Below are 25,506 nucleotides of genomic sequence, written 5' to 3' on the forward strand. Positions count from 1 at the left end.
TTCATTTTTCTTTTAATGCTTTATTGAAATGAGTTTTAAAAATTTTTTCATATGAGAACACAGTAAAGGCAATCAATGACAGATTAATTTTATTTTGGATTAACTCTTTGAAAATCTGCCTCCCACTCCATCTCTGTGCAATATTTAATGCCACACATTTGTAAAATATGCTACAAAGCCAGCTTGCTCTAATACAGAAATACTATATACTCTCTGAATTCTCCAGCAGTCTGCCAGTCACAATGAAGTAGCATAAGATCATACTTTTTTTTTTTAACAAAATGTAGCCATGTAATATGCTTCTAAAAGAAGAAAGCTCAACATCAAAAATAACACTTCAATGCAGTTATATCAAAAACTAGTTGTAAAGAAAAATGTACTGGCAAAAGCTGTGGTTTTAAGATGATGCTTCTCATCTGCTCCCAGAGAATCTATTATGAAGTTCCATGGTACAATTCCAATTTTCTAAGTGACCTGCAGAATAAAAGATGATTTTGGTATCAAGCACATCAATTTAACATGGACACAAACATTAGCTTTAAGTCTATAGGAAGTTAAGGTCAAATATCAGATACTAACTTACTGACAAAGATAGATTAGATTAATGTAATTACAAAAGAATTTTCATGGAATTATTCTGATATATTTGGAAATTGAGTTATATTTCCCAACTAAATGCAATATGTGATCCCATACTGGATCTTATACAGAAGGAAAAAAATGCTTAAAAAGAACATTATTGGGTCAATTGACAAAATTGGTGTATAGAGAGTAGATTAAATAAAAGTACCAATAATAGATATTCTGAAGTTGATAACTATTCTGCGGTTATTTAAGAGAATGACTTTGTTCTTAAGAAATACACACCTAGGGACATAGGGTAAAGTGGTAGAGTATATATAACTTCTAATGGCTCAGAAAAAAAAAAATATATATCTTTATCTATATACAGAGAGACAAAGAATATAATAAAGCTAATAGAACAAAACATTAACAATTTGTGACTCTGCATAAAAGGAATATGTGGGTTCTTTGTATATTATTCTTGCAAATTTTCTCTAAGTTTGAAATTATTTTCACATTAAAAAGTTATACTTCTCTTAACCAGTACTACCCAAAGCAAATCAGTTTTTGGCCTTTTAGCAGTTACGTGTTATGCTTGTAGGATACTATTTTGAATTTCTGATGTATTGCTTTGGATTTAAATTTAAATTGTCCTCTCTCTATGTCTCGTTTCCTTCCACGATAGCATGAATTTTTCATGAGTGGTGATAAAGAGAGTGATTATATTATTGCTTGACACTGTCCTGACACTTTTCTTTTCTTTTTATTTTTTGAGAGACTTGCTCTGTCACCCAGGCTGGAGTGCAGTGGCATGATCTTGGCTCACTGCAAGCTCCGCCTCCTGGGTTCATGCCATTCTCCTGCCTCAGCCTCCCAAGTAGCTGGTACTACAGGCGCCACCATGTCCTGCTAATTTTTTCTATTTTTTAGTAGAGACAGGGTTTCACCGTGTTAGCCAGGATGGTCTTGATCTCCTGACCTCGTGATCCGCCCGCCTCGGCTGCCCAAAGTGCTGGGATTACAGGCGTGAGCCACCATGCCCGGCCTGTCCTGACACTTTTCTAAGCCTTTACACATATAACTTATTTAGTGCTTGTAGCAACCCTATGAGGTAGGTACTATCATGACTTTTTAAAGAGATGAAAAACTAAAGCACAGAGAGATTAGGTAGCTCACTCAAGTTATTAAGTGGGTAGCCTGGATTCAAGAAGTATGCTGTATTCTAGCTCTTTAGTATGGTCCTGTTCATTCCAAATTTATTTCCTAGTAATGTGCCCACTACTGACGCTTTCCCAGAACAATGCAGTTAAAAAAAAAATCTTTAAAACTGTTTCCTAGCTGGGCGCGGTGGCTCACGCCTGTAATTGCAGTACTTTGGGAGGCCGAGGTGGGTGGATCCACGAGGTCAGGAGTTCGAGACCAGCCTGACCAACATGGTGAAACCCTGTCTTTACTAAAAATATAAAGATTAGCCAGGCATGGTGTTTGCACACCTATAATCCCAGCTACTCAGGAGACTGAGACAGGAGAATTGCTTAAACCTGGGAAGCAGAGGTTGCAGTGAGCCGAGATCACATCACTGCACTCCAGCCTGGGCAACAGAGCAAGACTCCATCTCAAAAAAAAAAAAAAAACTGTTTCCCAGAACACTGAGGGTTTTGTTTGTTTGTTTGTTTGTTTGTTTTGAGACAGAGTCTCGCTCTGTTGCCCAGGCTGGAGTGCACTGGTGCAATCTCAGCTTATTACAACCTCTGCCACCGGGGTTCAAGCAATTCTCATGCCTCAGCCTCCCTAGTAGCTGGGATTATAGGTGTGCATCACCACACTCAGCTAATTTTTGTATTTTTAGTAGGGATGGGGTTTGCCATGTTGTTCAGGCTGGTCTTGAACTCCTGACCTCAAGTAATCTGCCTGCCTTGGCGTCCCAAAGTGCTGGAATTACAGGCATGAGCCATTGTACCTGGCCAAGATTTTTTTTTAGAATAATTTCCTATTTTCTCTTACTCTATGAAGAAATTCAGTGGCTGGAAATAAATAAAAAATTCTGAATGAGGCATTGTTTTATCTTGAGGTTAAAAAAATTGTTCTTTAGCTAAAAGGCGTATAATATCTACAAGCCAAAAAGGAAAAATATTAAGCTCAAATATTTAAAATGAAAATATTCTTCAAATACCAAGCTGTGAAAGCATGTTTTTCATCCATTTAATAAAATATTTATTCCTTTAATATAGAAAGAATTCTAACAAACCAGTGAGACATACATATATGTATATTTATATGTATATGTGTAGCAAATATTTAAATGTCACAAGAAATATTAACAGTGATTATTTCTGAAAAGTGGGAAAGGGGTGTGAAGAAGAGGGAGTTCTTTTGCTTTTCATTTTATATTTTCTGTATGGCTTGAAAATTTTACTTATAAGCATGTATCACTATTAAAATTTTAAAAACTAGTTTAAAAGATACATTACCCAAGAGTTTGAAAAAATGCCTAAAATGCACAAATAATAAAGTGTGAAAGAAAAAACACAAAGGGTTTTCTGTCGTTTGATTGTTAAGAAAGGGCCTTTCTGGAAGGGATTCATCTCAGGGCCTGGGGCCCTACTAAAACATGGGCGTTTTTTCTTTTGACACTCCTGGGCTCGCAAGCATCAGTCAGCCTATAGAAAGGTCTGGTCCCCAGAACTGAGCCTTTGATACTATAGACAGGGTACAGAGATTTGAGAACCGTCACCTAAGGACTATTCACTTACTACCTACTGCCAATTCACTAAATAAAAATAGTTACTGAATCTCTGCTGCCTGCAAAGTACTTCATATACGTGTGAGAAATACTAAGGAAATAAAAGATATGCTTCCATCAAGAATCCAACAATCTTCAGTGGTTGTGGAAGAAAACATATATGGAACAAAATTATATTTAAAAATAAGATACCAATGAGTAATGTTTAGAGGTAGGTTTTCCTTACATAGGGTCCATTGATGAGGCTTTGGGGGTTTTCTGTAAACCCCTATTTCAGAGATCTTTTTGTGTGTGTGATTAAGTTTGAAGTCTAGATTGTGTGTGTGTGTGTGTGTGATTTCTGGAGTTGTTACTGTTTTTTTCATTGTTCCTTTGTTTTGCTCTCTAAAACTTACTGCTTCCAAACACGTATAAAAAATGACCTCATTTTTCAAATTCTTCAAAAAATTCTTCAGAAACAAAGCTATGGTTCTAGAAAGTCTAATACCTTCGGCCGGGCACAGTGGCTAACGCCTGTAATCCTAGCACTTTTAGGGGCTGAGGCAGGAGTTTGAGACCAGCCTGGACAACGTGGTGAAACCCCGCCTCTACTGAACATACAAAAATTAGCCATATGTGGTGGGGCATGCCTGTAATCCCAGCTACTCGGGAGGCTGAGGCAGGAGAATCACTTGAACTCGGGAAGTGGAGGTTGCAGTGAGCTGAGATTGTGCCATTGCACTCCAGCCTGGGTGACACAGCGAGACTGTCTCAAAAAGAAAAAAAAAAAAAAAAAAAAAGGAAAAAAAAAGAAAAAGAAAAGAAAAAAAATCTAATACCTTAAAATCTTATTATAGCAAATACGTGTGAAAGAAAATTGAATATGGTGACAATTTCCAAATAGTGCAGTTGTTCTGTTATCAGAATAACATTTATTAAAACCCTGATATGACCAAAGAATTCAGTCAGTTGCTAAAGCAGTTGCTATGATAAGGTTACATTTATAATTAATCAGATATAAGGGACAGAGAAGATAGTTTGCCTCTGAAATCTGAATAAATCCTAAGCCTCATGTAGTCCAGTCTATTCAGAGATTCAGTTTAAAAATGGATGGCACAGCAGCCAAACTAAATAAAAATAAATTTCAATTGTCACTTGTTTCCTGATGCAAACCCAATCATAAGTCAGCTATCAGTTCTCAAAGTTCCCTTCCCCCTTTCTACCTTACAGCCTTCCAGCATATCTAACATTTCCCATTCAACAAAACTCTAAAATATCCCAGACACCCACCCTGTACCACTTTTCTGATTCTCTCCCCTCTCAGCTTTTATTCTTTTAATCAGAGAAGTCTCTCTGACTTCTTAAATTTTCTTTTCACGTTGCACGTTACGGCTGAGAGCCCAGAGCTGGAAGAACAAAGAGCCCTCCTCCCTGTCTCCTTTCTTTCCAGCCCTGTCCGTCTCTGACCATTCTCTGAATTCTGCCACATAAAAATCGGGAATCAGATGGGCAGGAGCAGGGGAGACATTAAGCAGGAAAAAAGAAAATGATTATTACTGAGAGAGGAATCAAGAATAGGAACATTTTGTATACAGATATTAATACAAACTTTCTCCTCAATGTATTATTTGCATCAACAGAGTAACAGCCAATTAACTTGTGGATAGTAGTTTTCAAATGCTGAAAAGATAATAATGGCTAGTATTTATTTGGGGTTTACTCCGTGCTAAACACTGTTCTAAACTTTTACCATGAATAATCTCGGTTAATCACCCCAACAACCTTAAGAGGTAGGTATCATTATTCTTCCTATTTTGCAGAGGAGGAAACTAAGGCACAGAGAGTTTAGCTTGCCTGCTGTCACACAGCTGGTAAGCAGTGGGCTCTAGAGGCACCACCTCAGCCTCCTGAGTAGGTGGGACTAGAGGAGCGTGCCACCACGGCCAGCTATTTTATTTATTTATTTATTTATTTATTTATTTACTTTTGAGATGGAGTTTCGCTCTTGTTGCCCAGGCTGGAGTGCAATGGCGCAGACCCAGAGCATCTGACTCCAAAGGCTAAACTTTTAACCACGCTATGAGGAAGGTACTCCCAAAATAGCTGGTATCAGTTTGGTCCAATTTACAATTTCACACCTACTTTGTTCTTTGGCTGTGTGTCTGAAAACCTTTGTGATGATTTCCATTCCGTGGCGTTTGCTTCCTTTGTAGAGCTGCTGGTGGCATTTTTATTTGTTGTTCCCTTTCTTGACTTGACACCTACAGACAGATGTAGTAACCATATCTATATATAAAACTTTTTAAAAAAATGTGTACGTCCACGGTGTAATTTAATTTCATTTCATTAATTAATTATTTTTGAGATAAGGTCTCGCTGTGCCGCCCGGGCTGGAGTGCAGTGGTTCCATCACGACTCATTGCAGCCTCCACCTCCTGGGCTCTAACAACCCTCCCACCTCAGCCTCCTGAGTAGGTGGGACTAGAGGAGCGTGCCACCACGGCCAGCTATTTTATTTATTTATTTATTTATTTATTTATTTATTTATTTTTGAGATGGAGTTTCATTCTTGTTGCCCAGGCTGGAGTGCAATGGCGCAATCTCAGCTCACTGCAACCTCTGCCTCCCAGGTTCAAGAGATTATCTCGCCTCAGCCTCCAGAGTAGCTGGGATTACAGGCGTCCGCCACCATGCCCAGCTAATTTTTGTATTTTTAGTAGAGATGGGGTTTCACCTGTTGGCCAGGCTGGTCTCAAACTCCTACCCTCAGGTGATCCGCCCACCTCGGCCTCCCAAAGTGCTGGGATTACAGGATCACAGGCATGAGCCACTGTGCCCGGTTTATTTTTATAGGGATGAAGTTTCACTAAGTTTCCCAAGCTGGTCTCAAACTTCTGGGCACACAAGAGATCCTTCCAGCCCGGCCTCCCAAACACTGGGATTACCAGTGTGAGCTACCCTGTCCAGCCCGCCCACAGTTTTAGATCCTTTGCTTCTGGAGTGCTTTGCTCCCATTACCAAAGCATCTGAGAAATAAGACTTCCTTGATTTCAGTAATGGAGGGAAATTAAGCCCTAAGAGCCCCTGGTTCTTTCAAATTCAACCAGACACAGAAATCGAATTCCCGTGACAATTTTGACCTTACCTGGTGAGGCTATTTCCTAATCTCCTAGTTTTACTTACATTCCTCTAAGCAGATGAAAGTAACCAGGCTTACTCTGTTTGCGGGCGTATTCTGCTGCTTTGGGTGCTGTTAACATGGCAAAGGGGTGCAAGGAGAGGCGGAGAGATGAAACTCGGGGAACCTGAAAGGAAAACAGTCCTACTTTTAAAATCTGTCCATCCTTTGTGGCACGAACACCTGCTAGTTACAGCATTTGGCCTGTTTAATCAACTCTGCATCCTTGAGTCCAATTCTTGAGTACTGTCCATTGGACAGTACTCACAGTCCATTGATGGGGCGTGTGAAGCATATGAACATGAACTTGCACACGTGGCCTTTTGTTCCTGTACTTGGTTCCCATTGCCTAGAATGCCCTGTCACACACAGATACTCTTCACATAGTTCCCTTTATAGCCATTTCCTCCTTTTCTGCCCAGAGGCACCTACCTCTCTTTTACCATGTAACTCAAATGTCACCGCTTCTGAGAAATGTCTCCTGATGTCCTCCCATTCCCACTCTCCCTTGCTGGCAGAGTTCCCCCTGCCCACCTAATGCAGAAATGTTGGTTCACTCATCTGGCCAAAAGTCTTTAACAGGCACTTTACAGAAGAAGAAACATGTGAATAGTTGTCCATTGGTAATCAGGGGAATGCAAATTTAAACCACAGTGAAATACCATAATACACTTAACAGACTGACAAAACTGAAAAAGCCAATGTAGATAACCTGCATTGCTGGTAGAAATAGAATTGGCACAACCATTTTGGAAAGCAATTTAGCTTTATGTAGAGAGTTGAAGATGCTTATACCCACGGCTTAGCAATTTCATTCCTAGGCATATACCACACAGAAACTCTTTTGCTGTGCAACGCTTTTTGCTTTTGCAAGAAATAACTCGGCCAGGCGTGGTAGGTCATGTCTGTAATCCCAGCTCTTTGGGAGGCTGAGGCGGGTGAATCATCTGAGGTCAGGAGTTCAAGACCAGCCTGGCCAACATGGCAAAACCCCGTCTCCACTAAAAATACAAAAAAATTAAGTGAGTGTGGTGGCGGATGCCTGTAATTCTAGCTACTCGGGAAGATGAGGCAGGATAATTGCTTGAACCCAAGAGGCAGAGGTTGCAGTGAGCCGAGACGGCGTCGCTGCACTCTAGCCTAGGCAACAAGAGTAAAACTTCATCTCAAAAAAAAAAAACAAAAAAAAACTCAAGTGCCTGAAAAAGAAAAATAGATGACAACATTGTGGTATATTCCTAGAGTGGAATACTATATGTAGTGAAAAGACACTATAGCTATGTTAGCTGTGTGCAGCAGTATTAATAAGTTTCTCAAACATAAAGTTGAATAAAAAAAGAAAACCATTAAATGACACATTTGCTAATATTCTATTTATAAAAACTCAAAAAGTTGTGCAAACTTAAACAATATATAGATTAGAGATGCATATGTGGTAAAACTATAAAGAGGTAAAATATAGTAATCAACACATAATTCAAAATAGTGGTAACCTAGGGCGAAAGGAAGGGTATGAGACAGGAGAGGGTATACAGAGAGCTTTAAAGCTGTTGATACTGTTCCATTTTACACACTTGGATTTGTTGGTTTGCTTGGTCTTTGTCCTTTAAATATATATTGTTAAGTGTTCATTTGGACACAATTAATAGTGAAAGTGTGTTTTTAATCCCTCGTTTACTATTATTATTATTTTTGAGACAGGGTCTCACCCTGTCACCCAGGCTAGAGTGCAGTGGCGAGATCTTGGCTCCCGGCAGCCTCCACCTCCCAGGCTCAAATGATCCTCCCATCTCAACCTCCCAAGAAGCAGGGACTGTAGACACACAACACCACACCTAGCAAACTTTTGTATTTTTTGATAGAGACAGGTTTTTGCCACATTGCCTAGGTTGGTCTCGAACTCCTGGGCTCAAGTGATTCTCCTGCCTCAGCCTCTTAAAGGGCTGGGATTACAGGTACTGCATCCGGCCAATTCCTCATGATTAAGATCTGTCAATATTGAACTTTTATTTCAAACATAGGTCCCTCCCCTTATCATGAAAACATTTTAAAATTTCTGCACAATTCAGTCTGAGTCAGCATCCTCCAAAAAGAGAAGATGCTTGGCAAATTACTGGAGTAAGTGTGAGAGGGTGGAAGCCAGGCCTATCACGAAGGGACCAGGCTGCTGTCAGGAGGAAGGAGGCTGGCCTTCCGAGTGGGGGTGAACTTGGAAATAACAGCACTAAAATAGAAGGTCCCCTGGTGCCACCATCGTGTGCTCGATACGTGCGATCTTGATGAGTCCTCAGAGTGATCAGGTGTGTTCGGGGAAGTGTAATCATGCCTGTTTAGACATGCCTATTTACATATGGGGAAACTGGGACTTGGAGAGAAATAACTTATCTGAAGACACACAGCTAGCAAGTGACAAAGCTGGGACTGGACATCAGTCTGTTTGCCTGTGACATGCTCTGGACTTGGATGTCAGTTAGGATGGACTCGAATGATAGCCAGTCAGATGGACTCAAATGATAGCCAGTCAGACGCTGGGGTCCGGCTTCATGAAGAAAGAAGGAAAGCAGAGGTTCTAGTGCTGTCTGACCACCTGCCTTTGTCTCTTTCCTCTCTCTGATGTGCTCATTTCCACTCTCTCTGTCTCTTTCTTTCTCCATCAAATGGAGCTGAAGAATATTTTTATTTTTGTTTGATTTATTGAAGGAAGATTTATGTTCTCTTTTCTTCAGGTTAAAATCGAATAAAACACGGTTGGGTGCGGTGGCTCAGCCTGTAATCCCAGTTCTTTGGGAGGCCAGGTGGGGGTGGATCACTTGAGGTAAGGAGTTCAAGACCAGCCCTGACAACATGGCAAAACATCTCTACTAAAAATTTTAAAAAATTAGCAGTGCACAGTGGCGCGCACCTGTAATTCCAGCTACTCAGGAGGCTGAGGCAGGAGAATCACTTGAACCCGGGGGACGGAGGTTGCAGTGAGCCAAGATGGCACCACTGCACTCCAGCCTGGGTGACAGAGTGAGACTCTGTCTCAAAAAAAAGGAGTAAGACATTTTATATTTATCCGGGGCTAGTTGTCAATAACCCTCACTTGCATAACGCCTTCAGTTGAATTTTTTCTAGGAGTCCAGAATCCTCAGCAGAAGAAAGCTCCCTATCACCAAAAACCCGCTCCCTCTCAGGAGGTGGAACCTGAAGCTAAGAGTTGGTGAGCAATCCCGCGCCTATGACGCCTTTCTACCATCAGGTGGCAGCACATACTCCCGGAGAAGGTCATCAAGCCTAGCGCAGTACCCATATTGTGTCATGTGGCCAATTCCAGTTGCAGGAAATTCTACATAATCTGATTAGTATTCAACAGAGTTTTAAGCTTTTGGTTGGGAAAGATTTTAGCTGTTGCTTGGGAGACATTTTATCGGAAGGAATCATTCAGATATATGTAACAAAGAAGAATCTCTGGCAATATCTTTTTTTTTTTTTTAACTCCTCTTTCTAGTTAAAACCATTTTTTGAAATTATGTTAAATTCCAAAAGATTCTTAAAATAGCCTTACAATTCAGTCTTAGAAATGCTACATTCCTACTGAGAGATTCTGCTAATTCCTAATTCAAGATGTGGCAAAAGTCCCTGAGTGCAGCTGATGTGTAGCTCCAAGAGTAAGGCCTGAACTGGCGTTCTGGAAGTGGGCAGCCTGTGAGGCTCACGGGGCAGATCCTCAGACTCTTAGGCTCTCGTATTGGTAACTCAAATTACACCCTCTATGATAACTGGTTGTCCAAAAGAGGCAAAGTTCACATTGTGTTAATAATACACGTGGATACTTGATAAGCTATTTAATTTTTGAATATTTAGAGCAGTAGTTCTCAATCTCATGTGATTTTGCCTCCCTGGGGACATTTGGCAAAGTCTAGAGACTTTTCTTTTTTTTTGAGATGGAATCTCCCTCTGTTGCCCAAGCTGGAGTGCAGTGGCACTATCTCCACTCACTGCAATCTCTGCCTCTTGGGTTCAAGCAATTCTCCTGCCTCAGCCTCCTGAGTAGCTGGGATTACAGGCACCCACTACCACACCCGGCTAATTTTTGTATTTTTAGTAGAGACGGGGTTTCACCATGTTGGCCAGGCTGGTCTTGAACTCCTGACCTCAAGTGATACACCCGCCTCGGCCTCCCAAAGTGTTGGGATTACAGGCGTGAGCCATGGCACCGGGCTGACATTTTTAATTGTCACAACTGGCGAGAAGCTACTTGCATCTAATGGGTAGAGGCCAAGGATGCTGTGAAACATCCCACAGTGCACAGGACAGCCCCAGACCTCCATTCCCTGAGTACCAGAACTTTAATTAAAGCTATTATTTGGAGGTTACCATGTGCCAAACACTAAGGGCTTCACTGATTCTAACTTACTTCATTCCCACAACAACCCCATCTTTGCGTCCCTGTTTTTACAAATGAAATTGAGAATTAGAGAGGTTAGAACATTTGCCCAGAATTATTCTGCTTGTAACTGTGGAGCTGGGATTCAAACCCAGGAGGCCAGGCTTTGGAATCCTAGTGCTTAACATTACACAATCTGCCTCTCGGATAACATATCTATATATATACTACATATACATATAGTATATATACATATGTATGCATATCTGTATATTATACATATACAGATATGTATACATATATACAGATATGTATACATATATCGTAGTATAGTAATCAATGGCTCAATTATATATATACACACATGTATGTATATATAGTATGTTTGTGTGTGTGTGCGTGTATATAAAATCGAGCCATTATTCACATCACATAGCAATAAACAAATACAAGCAGCCAGGTGCAGTAGCTCACGCCTGTAATCCCAGCACTTTGGGAGGTTGAGGCGGGTGGATCACCTGAGATCAGGAGTTCGAGAACAGCCTGACCAACATGGCGAAACCCCATCTCTACTAAAAATACAAAATTAGCCAGGCATGGTAACGCATGCCTGTAATCCCAGCTACTCAGGAGGCTGAGGCAGAGAATCACTTGAACCCGGGAGGCGTAGGTTGCAGTGAGCCAAGATTGCGCCATTGCACTCCAGCCTGGGCAACAATAGGGAAACTCTGTCTCAAGAAAAAAACAGCAAACAAACAAACAAAAACTAAGACAAAAAACAAATACAAGGCTTTAAAGAAAAGTCAGCCCCTGTGACAATATTATCTCTCTCTGTTCTGAGCTGGTTATTGTCACTGATTGTGAGAATGGGGACTATGTGTCACTGAACAGAGAAGGTGTTGAACAAAGGCTCTTTAATGAATAAATGAGTGATCAGATGGATAGGTAGAGATTGGTTGGTCCACCTCTACATGGTCTGTCTTCCCCTTCTAGCACCTTTATTTATTTATTTATTTATGAGATGGAGTTTTGCTCTGTTGCTCGGACTAGAATGCAGTGGCACAATCTGGGCTCCCTGCAACCTCTGCCTCCCAGGATCAAGCGATTCTCCTGCCTCAGCCTCCCAAGTAGCTGGGATTACAGACATGCACCACCACGTCCCGCTGATTTTTTGTGTTTTTAGTAGAGGTAGAGTTTCACCATGTTGGCCAGGCTGGTCTCGAACTCCTGACCTCAGGTGATCGACCCACCTCTGCCTCCCAAAGTGCTGGGATTACAGGTGTGAGCTACCACGCCTGGCCTTCTAGCAACTTTAAATGAACCTGATTTATCTGAGCTACTCAGACACCCATGTTTGCAAACCTTCTTGAATGATAACCCAGCCAAGCCTGGAGGGGTCCACAGTGCCATCCTCTCGAGGATGTGATTTTCCATATTAATCTTTCGGTCATGTGAGTTGGGACCAACCAGTCAGATGTGCTGATACCTTTCTAGACCTTTCCCAGGTACCAGAAGATGACAGGAAGAAAACAGTGACTGAAACAGAAGGGTTTGGGGCTCACGCTTGCATGTATATGTGCTGAGGGGTAGGGGAAAAGGAGAAAGGGCAGCCTAGAAGGGAGAAAGCTGCAGAAAAAGGCAAGCAGGAATGAAGCAGTATGATTTGCTTGGCTATCCAAGGAACACAGAGAGCTGGGCTTTCTTTGAAAACCAAGAACATCTTGATCTCTGAGGAGGGTCAGGCCTGAGGTGGCTTATATCTCAGACAAGGTAAGCTCCAATATAGGATATAAGATCTATAGGATAAGTAATCTTGGCTGGGTGTGGTGGTGCATGCCTGTAATCCCAGCACTAGGGGAGGCCAAGGTGGGAGGATTGCTTGAGCCCAGGAGTTCAAGACCAGCCTGTGGAACATAGGGAGACCCCCATCCCTAAAATTTTTTTTTATTATTATTATTTTTGAGACAGAGTTTCCGCTCTTGTTGTCTAGGCAGGAGTGGAGTGGCGTGATCTCAGCTCACCACAACCTCTGTCTTCTGGGTTCAAGAGATTCTCCTGCCTCAGCCTCCCCGGTAGTTGGGATTACAGGCGACCACCATCACACCCGGCAAATTTTTTGTATTTTTAGTAGAGTTGGGGTTTCACCATGTTGGCCAGGCTGGTCTCGAACTCCTGACCTCATGTGATCCACTCACCTTGTCCTCCCAAAGTGCTGCGATTACAGGCGTGAACAATTGCGCCCTGCCTACAAAAAAAGTTCTTAAAAAGTTACCTTGTCTGACTTGCTCACCACTGTGTCCCCTGCACCTACAATTATACTGAATGAACAGATGAATGAATGAATGAATGAGTGAATGAATGAAGGGAGTTGAAACGAGAGGGATCAGAGAGAAAGTTCTGATTTTCACAATCATCAAGGGCATTTGAGTCTCAGGACTGCAGTCAGGTTACATATGGATTAAGGTGATAGGAAGGTTGGTTTTGATGTAAACACTTGACTCCTAAGGTGGACCTGGTGGGCTCTTGAACTCTACATGACCCCAGTGCTTGCACAATGATCTGCAGTAAAAGAGCAAGGGAAGCAGGCATTCCTGTGGCCCAGCCCTGCCCCTGCCCTGCCCTCCCTTCTGAATCCAGGTGGGGGCGGGGAAAGCCACAGTGTGAGCAGAAGGCCTGGGCATGAGGGCGTTAGTTCTCCCCCTTCGTCCCTCCCACTGCATGGCCTTCACCACCCCACCTTCCTTTTCCTCTTCCCTCTTCCCTCTTCTAGAGGTATCCGAAGGTGAAGGGATCAGTAGTTCACCTCTAAATAGCAGTTCATATTTAAATGTTTACTTAATGTTCATACATTTACAAGTGTCAAAAATGGAAGTGGTCTTAAACATTAATCAGAACACCTTTTTTTTTTTTTTTTTTTAAGATCAGTCATATGGAGGCCCAAAGGAAGAAAGGGATGCATCTAGGGTTTCATAGTCGTGGAGTCAGAACTCAAACCCAGGTTTCTGAACTCCCAGGTCACTGCTGCTTCTACTGCTAATGATTTCAAAGTAGTTTCATGGGAGGAGCTGGGAGTGGGGCTCACACCTGTAGTCCAGCTACTTAGGAGGCTGAGGCCAGGATTTCGAGGATTACTAGGTCCCAGGAATTTGAGACCAGTAGTGATACCCGTCTTTAATAAAAGTAGTGTTGGCCGGGAGCGGTGGCTCACGCCTGTAATCCCAATACTTTGGGCGGTTGAGGCGGGTGGATCATGAGGTCAGGAGATGGAGACCATCCTGGCTAATGCGGTGAAAGCCCGTCTCTACTAAAAATACAAAAAATTAACCGGGCATGGTGATGGGCGCCTGTAGTCCCAGCTACTCAGGAGGCTGAGGCAGGAGAATGGCGTGAACCTGGGAGGCAGAGCTTGCAGTGAGCCGAGATCGAGCCACTACACTCCATCCTGGGTGACAGAGTGAGACTCTGTCTCAAAAAAACCCAAAACCACAGCAGAATAAAATTCGGCCCCCAAGCCTGGTACTCTCTTTGCTGCCTCTTTGCTGACGCTTCTCAGCCTTACATGAGACACATTTGTTATTACTGTGTGGTCTTTTACATATGAAAGGCATTTCATAAACATGTTATTCAGGTAAGAAATGATTATGTCTGGTTTTGAACATTTTGATGCAAAACTGTTATTTCGTAATTGATGTCTGAAAATACGACATTATACATTTATACACTAAATAAATTCTCTCTAAAAATCCCTTATATTGACAATCCCGGGTCACCCTTACCTTGATGGTACCAGAACTGGCAGAAGAATCAGCCCCATAAATTCTAAAGACTTCCTCAATCGGGATACTGTTCTGTTAAACAACAACAGCATTAACAAAGTATGATCATACCATGGCTTTTCTTTTATTACAACACAAAGCTAGTATAGCTCCAGCATGTCTAAAACTGTGCTTGGGTATCATAAGTACTAAATACAGTAAATAACTTCTGATCAATGGATGAATCAGTTTTCCAGATACCAATTAGTTATGTCTCTCATTCTTTTCTTTTTTCTTTGCCTCTTAAATAAATGTTTTCACATACAGTTTAGAAGTTAGTCTTTTTATTACGTTAAAAAATGAAGCATTTACTATTAGTAACTCCTAAACATTTAGAAACATTGGTTGAAAAATAATGTAAATATTCATTACTGTGAAAATGCTCAGAGTAGATATGAAATATTCATATAGGCAAATAATATCCTTTTCCTTACCATTAAGATTCCAGCATAAGATGATAAAATCATAGCTTCTCGTTCTCTACGATTGGGATACATGGGTCTGCCACGAAATGGCATTTTCCTAATGGGGAATAGGAAATACAAGTGGAGGATTTATTCTTGTTCTTTTTGATGCCTGCTGAGGTTGTGATGATGATCGATAAGTAATCTGCAATGGCTGTTGCTATCCGCTTATTTATCTTTTTTTTTTTTTTTTTTTTTTTTGAGACGGAGTCTCGCTCTGTTGCCCAGGCTGGAGTGCAGTGGCCGGATCTCAGCTCACTGCAAGCTCCGCCTCCCGGGTTTGCGCCATTCTCCTGCCTCAGCCTCCCGAGTAGCTGGGACTACAGGCGCCCGCCACCTCGCCCGGCTAGTTTTTTGTATTTTTTAGTAGAGACGGGGTTTCACTGTGTTAGCCAGGATGGTCTCGATCTCCTGACCTCGTGATCCGCCCGTCTCGGCCTCCCAAAGTGCTGGGATTACAGGCTTGAGCCACCGCGCCCGGCCCGCTTATTTATCTTAATAAAACTGATGTGATTGTTCCTCCATTGGTGAAATCCAAACTTTGAATTTTTAACCTTCCAATAATGGTGATGAATTTGGCCTCATCTATCCATGTTTTCACAGCAGTCAAGACTGGCAGACTGGCCACTGTGGGGAATGTTTACGGTTTTGCGAACCATTATCCTTTCCCGTTCTTGTGGCAATTTGCTTTGGGGGAACTACCTAACCCCACTGTAAGCCTATATGCTTCTAGGGGAGCCCACTACACCCCTAGATTCCAAAAGTGAAAAATACACTGTGGACTGAGCTGTCAGTGTATTCCACCTCCCCTGCACTGCCACTGTCCAACCCTAGACAAGTCAGGTAACAGCCACTGAGACACAATTATGTGATGAAAATATATATATATATGTGTGTGTGTGTGTGTGTGTATATGTGTGTGTATGTGTATATATATGTGTGTGTGTGTATATGTGTGTGTATGTATATATATGTGTGTGTGTGTATATGTGTGTGTGTGTATATGTGTGTGTGTATATATATATATATGTGTGTATATATGTATCTCCACCCTTCCTCTGATAATGAAATAGGCTGAAACTAGGAATGATGTTCACCCTGAGGAAATGGAGTCAAGAGGTAGATCCATATGACATTGTTTGAGTTTTGAATTAAACCATGCCTAACACAGTCCTACCCGTGGACTTTTCAGATTCAAGGGCAATAAAATCTACTCCCCACCTTTTTTTGCTTAAGGCTGTTCAAATTGGATTTTCTGCTCATTGCAGCTAAACCCTAACTGTTATATCTCTCTAGGATCAAGTGTGTAGTCCAGAGCCATTGAGTAGAAAAAAAAAATAACAGGCCTCTGGAATAAGCGATTTGATCCTGTCCTCATTAGTTCTGTGTTCTTACCAGTTGAGTGAATCTGCCTGTACACTCCCTACACACGACAGAAAATGCCAGTAATCCCAGAAAGAAAATTATTCTGCGCTTCAAATAGCTCAGCTGAGATACATATCTGCCTAAATGCTTAAGAATTTGTGTTTTGTAGTCCTTAGGAAAAGATTACAGCCTTTAACTGTAGAACTGACTGTTTGAAATTATGGCATGTACACAGTAAAGCAGTCACGTTTCTAATACAGAGCATTCTTTATTTTTGAGATGGAGTCTCACTCTGTTGCCCAGGCTGGAGTGCAGTGGCACAATCTTGGCTCACTGCAACCTCCGCCTCCTGGGTTCAAGTGATTCTCCTCTCCTGCCTCAGCCTCCTGAGTACAGGTGTGCACAACCATGCTGGGCAAAGTTTTGTATTTTTAATAGAGACGAGGTTTTACCATATTGGCCAGGCTGGTCTTGAACTCCTGGCCTCAAGTAACGAGTCTGCCTCGGCCTCCCAGAGTGCTGGGATTACAGGCATGAGCCACCGTACTCGGCCCCTTAAGATACAACATTCTGTGCAAGAAAGTCTTTTATCTCACAGAAGTCAATTGGTAGAGATGCAAAACATGGAAACATGTAACTTCTTCAAGTTGGCAACTGTGGAGGTTCCTCAGGTGTCTCATTGAAGAGGATATTCCCCTGTAGTGTTTTCAAATCAGAGTGCCTCATGATGGAAGATGTTAGGGCTGGAACTTCCTCTATCGTTAATCATAGGCACAAATTAAAAAGGAAAGCAATAAACCTATTTCAACTTACAGTTCCTCCCACTCCAACCAAGTTAAGTCTTCTGAGGGATGCAGCCATTGCAAAGCAACACTGATGGCCAAGTCATAGTGTGCCTGGGAGCAGGAAGCACAGAAAGCAAAGAAACAGGCTTAGACATTGGCCGAAGTACTCTCTGGACCCAATGACAATGGTACTGCTAAGCCTATTCTAGTCTGTCATGTCCAAAATGGGAAGGATCATTAGCTTTAATAATCTGATGCTCAGACAGATTTTTTTTTTTTTTTTTTTCTCAGACCTCACCTCACAGGGATGAATCAGTCAGAAATATTTTGGGATCTTCAGACATTAAATTTATTTCCCACTAGAGCAGTTATCTGATTTCTGTGATTTGGAAATGAAAGGAGAGATCAGTGAAGAATTATAAACTTGGAATCAGAAAATCTGGGCTCAAATCTAGGTATTGCCAGCAACTCACGGAATATCCTTAGGTGAGTAACTGATGCTCTCTGGGCCTCAGTTTCCCTAAATTTTAAAATAGAAAAAGGTAAGGCTGGGGGAACAGGGCTGCAGGGAACAATTTCTGGTTCCGTGAGTAGAATGTAAGAAATGTGCTTCCAGGGGTGCAGGGGCAGTGTGGTGAGAATTTGGAAGGATGGGCCATTTTATGTCTACCTGGAGAGATAGCTAGAATCCCAAGAAGCTTCAGAGACGAAAGCTTCATTGAAGCTGGGGCTTGTGGGATGAGAATGTCTACAGATGGGGAAGGAAATCACAGGTAGAGGAACTATAATGAAGCAAGGATGGGGCAGGCGGGGAGTGGGATAGACCTGAGTAAGTGACTTGCTGAGAGTTTTACACGCACACATAGTAAAAAGCTGAGAACCAATGCAGAGGCTCATTTTTATCATAGTGACCACCTTTTCCTAGTAATTCCTAAGAGTTCTTGTTCAGTAAGCATATTTACCATTTGTCTATCAAAATATTCCTTCTCTCCTTTCAGTCCCCACACACAGAAAAGGAAGATTGGTTTTGTTTTTAATTATTGTAGAGGCGTTCTTAAGTTTTAACATTTTTAAACAGTGGAGTTATTTCTTCCAGGGACGGAACCAAACTGAACAGGGAACCTAAATGAATAAATAAACAGGAAGAATCGGACCATGACCAGTTGTTGCAACCTGATCCGAGGTTTGACGCCTTGGCATCACCTGTTTGCTCATTTGAAATGCAAATTCCTACGCTGTGGGCCCACCCCATTTCACCTCCTGAATCAAAACAGCCTTGTAATATGACCTCATTAAAGTTTGAGAAGCACTGCTCTAATCTACTTAATTTATCTGTTTAATATGTGTACAGAGAGAATAAGGCTTAACTGTTTCCTTAGCTCCAGGGTAGTTTTGAAAGCCAGTGAGACTGACTCTACTTTAGTCAGAGAAGAAGAGGAGAGGGGAGTGGAGGGACAGAGTCTTTTTTATTAGTGCAAGGATAGTAAATGGGCAGTGGAAAAACAGGGTGTGCTGATTTCTTTTGAGTTAGATCTTTATATGGTTTCTTCCTTAATTTCTGTGATGTGAACTTTCAGATCCTGAGTCTGGGTTTCAAAATAAATAACACCAAGGATTTTTAGGGTTACTTAATTTATTTGGTTTTCCCCCACTGATGCAAATGGTAAAGAAATTATTTTGAGAACTACGTGATAGCTAATTTTATCAAACTCTTAACTCCACGGATGTAACATTTTGCCTTGCATTGATTTTGCTTTTTAATCTTCTTTCCTAATAGCAAATAACTCTCATGATTTTTATTTTCTCATTCTCTTTTTGCTTTCTGGTTAGTGGGTTGAAATGACCATATGAACAATCTCAGGGTGAGGAGAAGATGAGGAAGAGGACATTTGGGGGATGGGTGTCAATATTAGCCTTGTTTATTGTATAAATTAGATCCTTTTTCTGTCTCTTTAATACACATATAACACAAATATGACTCGCATCAGCATGCCTTTCTTTACCATATCATCTAGAGAGGTGAGCTGCCTTCTTCCTTTTGGGTCAAATTCATTTTCCCGAAGTCTGATGCCAATATAATCTCCCCTTAAAAGCAAGAGAGCAGCATTGAACCATTGAAGTGACACAGGCTCAGTCTGCAGAAAAAGGCTTTTTTTCCCCCCATCCCTCCCTCCTCCACCAAAATACAACAGAAGTTGCTGATACTCTGGTAGCTGAGTTAATATTCAGTTTTGGTTTACATGGTAATTCTACAGTGCTGCAGTTTAAAATGTCTAACCATAATTAGCTGAAATAACATTTATCTAAAAATTAAACTCAACTGGAACAGAATTTATAGGAAAGTAAATAATATGCCAAATACCCACACACAGAAATGGTTTTACAAGACCAAAAGGATTGAGACACACTGTTTAAAATAATCATTTGCTTCCCGTGTTAAATTCAAGCAGCATGTCCAAAGTTGATAAATTCCAGATACATAAAATTCTGTAGGTAAGTATTCTTTTCCATCAGGTTTTTTCTCTTTAGAATGCAAATACCCTTAGGAGGAGGAGTGCATGAAAACTTATTAGTGATTCCACTTTAGTTTATCCTTAGCAGATCCTTTCCTAACAGTGACTTTTAAGAAAAGAAGGTAAAATAAGCACCATGAGGAGAGAAGAGAGAGAGGTGCTACCCTGGGAATGTCAGAGAGAGGAAATGGGTGCAGGAAAAGAAGGACTATGGCATCTCCCAGGTTGATTTCGGCACATCTCACAATTTTACGTAAGGTGGAGAATAAGTTTATTTCTGGCTTCTAAAATCTTTTCTTCTGAGTCACTAAGCTTAACTACATTGATAAAAATTCTTAAATTTCTACTGAAATTTCAGGATACTTTAAAGTAGCCTAAATGTATTCTTTGGATATAAACTTGTATTTATATCACTTTTGAAATTCCAAATCTTTGGATGAGATATGTGGAAGAGTTGGCATTCCTGATCATGGTTTGTTCTTTACTATTCTATTGGTCTCTAACATATAACACAAATATGACTCGCATCAGTGTGCCTTTCTTTACCATATGATCTAGAAAGGTAAGTTCCCTTCTTCCTTTTGGGTCAAATTCATTTTCCTGAAGTCTGATGCCAATATAATCTCCGCTTAAAAGCAAGAGATGAATATGAATTCACATACATGTGCACACACATATATGTGTACACGTGTACTATATATGAATTCACATATGTGTATACATGTATATATGTACATATATGTAAATTCGTAGTTTCTTCTAGTATTTCTTAAGGGCTTGTTAAAATAAAATTATCTTAGAAGGCCAAGAAAAGATATTTGATGGGGATGGTGATAGCTCTTTTATGAAAAGGGTATTACTGTTGTGTCTATAACATATATGAGATAGAACATAATCTTTCTTTTTTCTTTTTATATGGTTTGTGATCTTTCACCAACATTCGTTAAGTACAAGTCAAAGAAAAACTACCATGGGAGGAAAACATTTCTTTCAAAGGAAACTTGATGTTTTCTGTGTTTGTTTTAAAAATGGTCAGATGTCAAGAAAAAGGAGATGAATTTCTTAGTCAATAAGGCTGACAATAAAAGAGGCAGAGCAGGAGGCTGCAATTCAGATGCTGGGCCCTTTCAGGAATCTCTCGTATACCTTTTACCAGCAGAGGCAGACCCTTTCAACGGTGCATCCTGCCTACACAGGCTGACTGGGACATAGGCTCAGCTCTCAGGCTCTAGAACGCAGATGCCTTGAATGTGCAGGCTGCCAGCAGAAACATCCTCCCAAAAGTTTCAGCATCCTGCCTTGCACCACATGTGAGGCCTCCCTGGCAGGAGACCGAGAGAGGCCAGATCACCCTCTGGTTTTCTCCTACCATGCAGAAATAGATTCTTCCTTTGATTTTTACCCGCTGCCAATACCCAGGCCACCCATGACATGAAATCCACTGAATGCCAAGTGTCATAAATGAAAGTTATTCTCAATCATACTTACAAGAGCTTTTTCATTTCCTTCTTTATGAGCCTTCTTTCCATGTTAAAGGCTTAGCCAGCTGAGCAGGTATCTGCAGCTAGCAGTACACTTGAGATCCTGTGGGAAGACCCAGCTTCTCTGAGCCTAGAGGCTACAGCAGCAAATCAGAGAGAATTTGAGTTAGGGATGCTATCACTCCAAATACCAGTCATGGAGTCCTAGGCTCTGGAAGGGATCCGAGGGAGCACCTCATTCAGGCCTCTTATTCAGCAGATTCGAGGTCAAAAAGCTGCCTGGAGGCTCATGCACTGTACTTTGTATTTATTTGACACCTTTTATTCCTTCCAAATTTTTCCAGCACTTATTTACTTAATTTACTCTTCCTTGCAATAATCTAGCAAGTAAAACCAAAATGGTTTGTGTAATAGCTGATGAGACTATTCGGGCAGAACCATCCAAACTAGATGGATGTGATCCGTCTAGATCTAAATGCGTTTGGCTTTTTCTGTGAGCATAACTCCCAGTGAGTTCACCCTGGCTCAGTGGCTCATAATGCAGTTTTCCATAGACTCCATCTATACCCTCCTATGGCCAGGAGGTCCTTGGAAGAAAATGTGGTTATGGGAAATATGTCTTCAATTCCCACCCCTGCACTGAACCAGAAATTGAAGATCAGGTGATGGGGTCAAAAGAGGTCTGAAGTCATCAAAAAGCAGTCTGTAGAAAATCATCACTATTGAATGGGGTACTCAGGGAGAGGTATAAATAGGGTATCTATCTGTGATGTTTTATTTATTATTAATTTTATGGTTGGGCCACTATCTGTGATGTTTTATTTATTTTTAAATTTATTTTATGGTTGGGCCACTATGACCAAATAGTTGTTCAGACATTATCCCGGATGTTTCTGGTGTTTTTTGATGAGATTATCCTTTAATTCAGTGGATTTTGAAAGCAGATTGCCCTCTATCTGAGTGAGCCTTGTCCAATCAGTCAAAAGCCTTCATAGAACAAAAGACTGACCTCCCCCATGCAAGAAGGAATCTGCCAGTAGGTAGCCTTTGGATTCAAACTGCAACTCTTCCCTGAGTCTGCAGGCAGCTGGCCTCCTCTATCAGATTTTGGACTGGCCAAGACCCCACAATCATGTCAACCAATTCCTTAAAATCAAAATATTTGAGCAAAAGAGATGGTTAAGTCTATACTGCACCGTGTGTGTGTGTGTGTGTGTGTATCCACACACATCCTGTCAGTTCAATTTCTCTGAGGAACCCCAATACTCAAATATAACAAAATGTTAGTAGTTATTGACTCCAGAATTCTAAACCCATGGGTGTTTATTATACTACCCTTTGTACTTTTAAAATTGTACGTGTATTTAAATCACTACTCTAAAGATGATTGGAAAACAAACTTTAGACACGGTTTTTTAAAAAATGGTACCATATAAGCTTCACTTGATTCAGCTCTACTAACAGTAAGCAAAGAGCAAACAGGATGGCGCTGATCTAAATAAAGTATTCCCTAGTCCACCTTCATTATTTTGGATAATTTTTATTTTTTTATTTTTTATTAATTTTTTTTGAGACAGAGTCTCGCTCTGTTGCCAGGCTGGAGTGCAGTGGCACAATTTCGGTTCACTGTAACCTATGCCTCCTGGGTTCAAGCGATTCTCCTGCCTTATCCTCCCAAGTAGCTGGGATTACAGGTGCATGCCACCATGCCCAGCTAATTTTTTTGTATTTTTAGTAGAGACAGAGTGGTGTCACCATATTGGCCAGGATGGTCTCCATCTCTTGACCTTGTGATCCACACGCCTCGGCCTCCCAAAGTGCTGGGATTACAGGCATGAGCCACCGTGCCCGGCCATTTTGGATCATTCTTGCTGCTGCTACATCTGCTTCAGTTTTTGGGGAGTGAATGGGATGTGGATAAGATGAAAGTGGGAAGAAAGTAAGAGCATTTCACAGGAAATTGATTAAGTATCAAGACAATAATATTGCCCCCTACAGAGTCAACGGGGAGAGAATGCAGCAAGCCATAGAGGTGGCCCCATTGCCTAGAGAAGAAAGAGCACTGGACCCAGGAAAGCCACACTCGTTGACGTGGCTGTGCATCTTCTGCTTCCCAGCCTCAGGTATTATCCTAAAAAGATGGGCCTGGCTAACATTGCCTAGAGCACTTGTTACCCCAACATTCTGTAACTCTATAAAGTCTGGCATGCATTAAAATTCTTCTGATTCAATAATTTGGAAAAACATTTGTTGCTAGACTATTTGGCCTATCTCAATTCCTTGAAGGGGACTAAGGCACACTTAGCATGTGCTTTAATCCATTCTTGTCTTGTAATTCTGAGCAAGCCCTTTGAGTTTCAGACTTACAAGTTATAATATTTGCGTTGCTCGGTTGTTGTGACAGCTTCCTCTTAGATCATCCCTCATCCTCCCCATCCCCTGCCCCCCACCACCGCCATTCAATATAGTATAATATGCAAAGGTTTCGATCTTTAAAATATGAGTATATCCCACTCCCAAACCACTAAGCTGTAGATCAGAAGACCCTGTGAGGCCACCAACTAGCTGTGCACCTTGAACAAATTAATTTGCCTCTCTATGTTTCTTCATTTCTTCCTCTGTAAAAAAAAAAGTATTGCATGATTGGAGAGATTCCTTACAGCCGTAGAAGTGAGTGATTTATAGGCATTTAGTAGCTACGCCTGGTTTAAAGAAGGCCATTTGCACAGACTCTAATTTAGCTAGATTTGAATTCTGCCAGTTACCCCTCTTCTCTGACTATAGAGCTCTAAAGAAAACAAGACCGCTGTGTGTTTTGTGTGTGGCTGAAAGCACACACAAAAGAGGTACTGGAAAGATGTCAGCTGTCTCAGGCTTTAACTGTTTCATAGAAACAATTCCCTAGAAGTCAGAGCCCCCAGATTCTATAGGAATATCATTTCCTGGAGAATATCTGCACATTCCATGCAGGTTCCCTGCTGCACCCCTGCAATCGTGGTACAGGTCTCTTGGGCTATTCTATTAGGTGCCTGCTCTTAACAAATTCCCCTTTGAGAATTGCTCACCAACCGGAGACCTATTCCAGTGCTTTTGTTCTTTCTCTGCTTCTGGAGGCATGCTGGAGCATCCACGCGTCTCAGACTGGTGCTCACAGACATCAGGATAACATGCTTTTTCCTGGTTGCTAGGAAACGGTGAATGAATTAAAATCATTTGTTTTTAAAAATACACTCCCCCACGCCCACCCCCATTAAGGGTTGAGGGAGGATGAAAAGTCATATATTTGGGACAGGATTGTGATCCTGGCCTGAAGTTCACATGTCTTTTTACCTGAGTAGGCTTGTGTTTCCCATCTAAATGATTAATTGAAAAGCCAGGAGGATGGGAGGAGTTTACCTCCCCTGGAGTTTTTTATAGCATTTGGCTGCAGACATAGGAATCAATTGACTAAGCAAGGATTGCTGGGGAAGCTAGTAAAACTCTGACTCCTACATATTTAGGGTGCCCCAAAGTACCCAATGACGCAAAGATCATTCTACTTGGTGAATGTCAACACAAAACAGTGGCAATCCTGAAGAAACATCACCTGGGTTCAAACCATCACCATCTTTCTAATGATAAATGAGATCCCTGCCCACACACCTGCCTCCTTGTCTTAAACACTTGCTCCCTTGCTTAAAGCTTGCTAATGGTTTCTGTCTGTGTCTCCTCTATACCACTAGACTGGGGGCAGAGTTTGTTCTTCTGGCCCATCTATAGCTGGGTGTCTGTTGTTGATACCTCTTAATCTTTATTTCCACTCCTTTCCACTGGCCAAGTAAGTCAGTTGATTACCTGAGGTCGCATTATGGAAGACACTGAAAAAACCATAGATTTGGAATTTTCTAAACTAGTTGTTCACTCCATATTGAGTTTATGTTGTACCTAGACACTTCTGGGTTTGGTGAGCCTGAAGTTTATACATTATGGGGACCCTGTTTAATAAAAACAATGCAGAATTGTAAATATGAAACGAATACAAAATTGAATGTTTATGTAGAACTATTAATCACAAGTTACAAATTTTAAAGAGTTGAAAAATACCATAAACAAAAAATCAGTATTAATATTTTCATGATTACTAACTGCCTAACATACTCTAAAATTCCTTTTTTGTTTACATACTCTTTGATTATCTCTTAATAGGACCAAGATTTCATAGTATTCTCTATAGAGAAAATTAAAAAATAATTCAGTCTCTCCTCTACTGT

General features: G+C 41.2%; 1 protein-coding gene and 1 long non-coding RNA gene across 6 annotated transcripts; one reads left to right on the forward strand and one right to left on the reverse strand.

Moving 5' to 3' along the window:
* Nucleotides 1–24,617, reverse strand: C10H2orf80 (chromosome 10 C2orf80 homolog). 5 transcript variants are annotated; one of them, XM_017946886.1, is made up of 10 exons: nucleotides 24,587–24,617; nucleotides 24,326–24,440; nucleotides 21,264–21,393; nucleotides 19,266–19,347; nucleotides 17,291–17,373; nucleotides 15,083–15,170; nucleotides 14,610–14,681; nucleotides 6,504–6,591; nucleotides 5,429–5,547; nucleotides 1–474 (listed from the first exon to the last, which is right to left on the reverse strand). In XM_017946886.1, the coding sequence occupies exons 3-10, from the start codon at nucleotides 21,302–21,304 to the stop codon at nucleotides 466–468; spliced, it is 582 nt and encodes a 193-aa protein (XP_017802375.1). In that variant the 5' UTR covers nucleotides 21,305–21,393; nucleotides 24,326–24,440; nucleotides 24,587–24,617; the 3' UTR covers nucleotides 1–465. The 5 variants fall into 5 exon arrangements, with proteins under 5 accessions (XP_017802375.1, XP_009181171.1, XP_009181172.1 ...); XM_009182907.2 differs by having other exon boundaries at nucleotides 24,322–24,440; XM_009182908.4 differs by lacking the exon at nucleotides 24,587–24,617 and having other exon boundaries at nucleotides 21,264–21,359; nucleotides 24,326–24,544.
* On the forward strand, nucleotides 17,361–18,566 carry LOC103876477. The gene is made up of 3 exons (XR_635735.3): nucleotides 17,361–17,450; nucleotides 17,554–17,748; nucleotides 18,359–18,566. It is a non-coding gene; the product is annotated as an uncharacterized LOC103876477 (long non-coding RNA).
* Nucleotides 24,618–25,506: the final 889 nt, after the last annotated feature.

This window comes from Papio anubis, chromosome 10, assembly GCF_008728515.1.
Source record: "Papio anubis isolate 15944 chromosome 10, Panubis1.0, whole genome shotgun sequence".
In the NCBI taxonomy this organism is placed as follows: domain Eukaryota; kingdom Metazoa; phylum Chordata; class Mammalia; order Primates; family Cercopithecidae; genus Papio; species Papio anubis.

Excerpts from the sequence above, each read along its gene's own strand:
- C10H2orf80 (XM_017946886.1), bottom strand. The coding sequence starts at position 21,304 with ATGGAAAGAAGGCTCATAAAGAAGGAAATGAAAAAGCTCTT. Across the intron at positions 19,348-21,263 it reads AAGGAAATGAAAAAGCTCTT|GGGAGATTATATTGGCATCA; the intron begins GTAAGTATGATT and ends CTTGCTTTTAAG. Across the intron at positions 5,548-6,503 it reads AGAATACGCCCGCAAACAGA|GTGTCAAGTCAAGAAAGGGA; the intron begins GTAAGCCTGGTT and ends ATCTGTCTGTAG.